Below are 3,054 nucleotides of genomic sequence, written 5' to 3'. Positions count from 1 at the left end.
GGTCAGGTCCTCGCCGTACGATTTTCGGCCTTCGCGTATGTCAGGGTTTGGGCAGGAGTCTGATCCGGCATGTCGAGTTTGGGACACATGGGAGCACATGCGGCCTAGTTAGGAGGCACTTCCTGTTTAGTGGCGAGCTGCGATGGCGTACGCGTCGAACTGAATTGGCAACGTGCTCCGGTTTGGACTCAGAGCACGCGTGTAAAGTTTCAGGCAGATCAGAGCACGTACAGGCCAGTTACACAGCACGTCTCGTATTCTGGCGGTTTATGATGTTTGTGTGAAATTCTACAGGCCACCATTTTCACCCCGTCAGACTTTTGCAGAGCATTTTAATAACTTGTAATCACCACGTTGTGTAGTTTGTGATGGCCAAATTTCAGGTGTATACAACATACCTGATAGGAGGAGATAGATTTTGAAAATGCCTAAAAATGGGCAACAACGCAACAGAATTGGTCTTGGTTTTCCAAATTGGCGGATTTCCTGTCAAGTTTATGGAAATTGGCTGATAACTTTTTTGTGCGTTCCAACCTGCTACATATGCCTACTGAGTTTTATAGGTCTAGGTCAAACGGTCTTCTGACGGGACTCTGTTGAATGCCCGAGAAACAGCAAAAATGCGCAAAGTGGCCATTGATCGGAGTTGCACGGGCCGCCATTTTGACACCGTCACACTTTCACGGAGAGTTTTAATAACTTTCAATCACCACGTCCTGTAGTTTGTGCTGGCCAAATTTCAGGTGTGTACCCCCTAGGAGGAGATAGATTTTGAAATGGCTCGCGATGCTCACCATTTTTGCAAAATGTCCGAGTTCCTGTTGGGTTTACGGAAATTCACTGATTNGTCAGATCCTACAGCTCCAGCTGTTGTTGACTCTATAAGACAGAACAGAGACATCCAGGAGCTCTGTCAGAGCTGTGGAGGAAGATCTGTTGTTGTCAACATGAAGGACAAGCAGCAGATCCCAGAGCTGCTGGATCAAGTGGACCAGATGTCAGATGAAGGATCCAGATGTTTCACTAAGGACATGTTCATTACACCTCAGAGAGATAAGGGTCAGAGCAGAGAGCCTCTCAGGATGGTTCTGATCGGAAAGACTGGCAATGGGAAGAGTACTTCTGGAAACACCATCCTGAGACGAAATGTTTTTGAGTCAAAAGTTTCTCCCAAATCCGTAACAAAAGCTTGCCAGAGAGAAACAGGACAGATCGATGGTCGACCTGTTGTTGTGGTCGACACCCCCGGCTTGTTTGACACATCTAAAACGATGTCCGCAGACGAAGTTGAGCAGGAGCTTCTGAAATGCATCGACATGTTGTCTCCTGGACCTCATGTGATCTTACTGGTGCTGCAGATCGGAAGATTTACAGAGGAGGCAAAAGACACTGTGGAGCTGATCAAGAGAGTTTTTGGTGAAAATGCATCAGATTACATCATTGTTCTGTTCACCAGAGGAGATGAACTGACAAACCAGTCAATCAGAAGTTACATAGCAGCTTGTGATGACTACGTCAGAAAGCTGATCGCTGAGTGTGGAGGCAGATATCACGTCTTCAATAATAGAGATCAGACAAACCACAGACAAGTCAGAGAGCTGATGGAGAAGATTGACAACATGGTGAAGGACAATGGTGGCAGCTGCTACAAAACAGGGACAAGGTTTGAAAAAGACATTCAAAAGATTTTGGAAGAGATGCGAACAGAAATGCAACAAATGAAAGGCCTTGAAAGACGATACGAGGAGAGAATTGAAGAGCTAACAAGAAAGGTTGAAGCACAGGGAACAGAAATGGAAAAGGAGAGAGTCAAACATGGAGAGGACAAAAAAGAAATAATGACTCTCAAAGCAGAAATAGAGAATCTGAAGAGTAGGGGAAACAGAAGACAATGCATCGTCCAGTAAAAATGATGCCCACTGACTTCTCAGTTTGCCACTAATGTCAGAATCTCTCAGTATGTTTAGCTTTAATAACAGAACTGGAGCTGCAGGACTCCACCACTTTGTTCAGACCTGATAAGCCATGTTATCCCAGCATGACGTGAACATGTTCCAAAGAGCTTTATGTCGTGTCAGTAATGTCTGACTTCCTCAGGACTGATCAGTGGGGTTGAGGTGATGGGGAGGAAAGTCCATGACAGTCAGATATGTGGTCTGTTTGGTCTTCCAGTCATCTTCCAGTCAAAGCTTAGTTTGGGCTCAATNAGTGGGAAAGTCTGAGGAGCTCAGCAAAGATCTGGAGAAGAACATCAGTGACTAGAACCAGTCAGAAAGTCACTTGGAGCCATTTCAGAGCAGCTTCAGATCCCAGAACCATCAGTGTGTCAGCATAAAGTTCATGGTCCAGTTCCCTTATAATCAAGTTCACATTTCTTTCAGTGTCTGAGCTGAGGGTTGTTCTGTTGGGGAACCGCTGGTCTGGGAGGAGTTCTGTTGGGAACTTATTACTGAGAGAACCTTCGTTCAACCCTGATGAAGAACCAGACATCTGTCTGAGGGTCAGAGGACAAGTGAAGGACAAAAACATAGTTCTGATCAACACTCCAGATCTGCTGAATCCAAACATCTCTGACAAGAAACTAACAGAACATGTAGAACTCTGTGTGAGACTCTCTGCTCCTGGACCTCATGTGTTCCTGCTGGTTCTACAGCCTGAAGACTTCACTGAGGAACACAGACTGAGGCTCTGCAGAGTCCTGAAGCTCTTCAGTGATCAATCATTTGATCATTCATTGGTTGTGATACCAGCATCCACAGAGGAGGGTTTGGTTGGAAACCATTCAGCCCTTCAAGAAATGATCAGAAACTGCAGAGACAGATGCTTCTGGTCAGAACAACTTAAACGTCGAAAGCTTTTAAAGCAACTTGAGAACATTGTTGAGGAGAACAAAAGACAGTGTGTGAGTTGTGATCAACTCCAGACGGCAACAGTTGCTTTCACCAGAGGTCATCCAGACCCAAGAAAAAGGAGAGCTCCTGCACCTCCCCCAACATCAAGAGCTGGACCTGCTGGTAAGGACAGAAAGAGAATTTATAACTAACAGAAAGTTCA

General features: G+C 45.5%; 1 protein-coding gene across 1 annotated transcript; it reads left to right on the top strand.

Moving 5' to 3' along the window:
* The first annotated feature begins 1,082 nt into the window (after nt 1–1,082).
* Nucleotides 1,083–1,907, top strand: LOC103370439 (GTPase IMAP family member 7-like). Its single transcript, XM_008299493.1, has one exon. It carries the CDS (start codon nt 1,083–1,085, stop codon nt 1,905–1,907), a length of 825 nt encoding a protein of 274 aa, XP_008297715.1.
* Nucleotides 1,908–3,054: the final 1,147 nt, after the last annotated feature.

The sequence above is a fragment of the Stegastes partitus genome, unplaced genomic scaffold, assembly GCF_000690725.1.
Source record: "Stegastes partitus isolate 25-593 unplaced genomic scaffold, Stegastes_partitus-1.0.2 Scaffold1424, whole genome shotgun sequence".
Taxonomy (NCBI): domain Eukaryota; kingdom Metazoa; phylum Chordata; class Actinopteri; family Pomacentridae; genus Stegastes; species Stegastes partitus.
This window is presented reverse-complemented; position numbering and strand designations above follow the sequence as displayed.

What these genes read in the sequence shown, in the direction of transcription:
- LOC103370439 (XM_008299493.1), top strand. Translation starts at nt 1,083, where the DNA reads ATGGTTCTGATCGGAAAGACTGGCAATGGGAAGAGTACTTCTGGAAAC.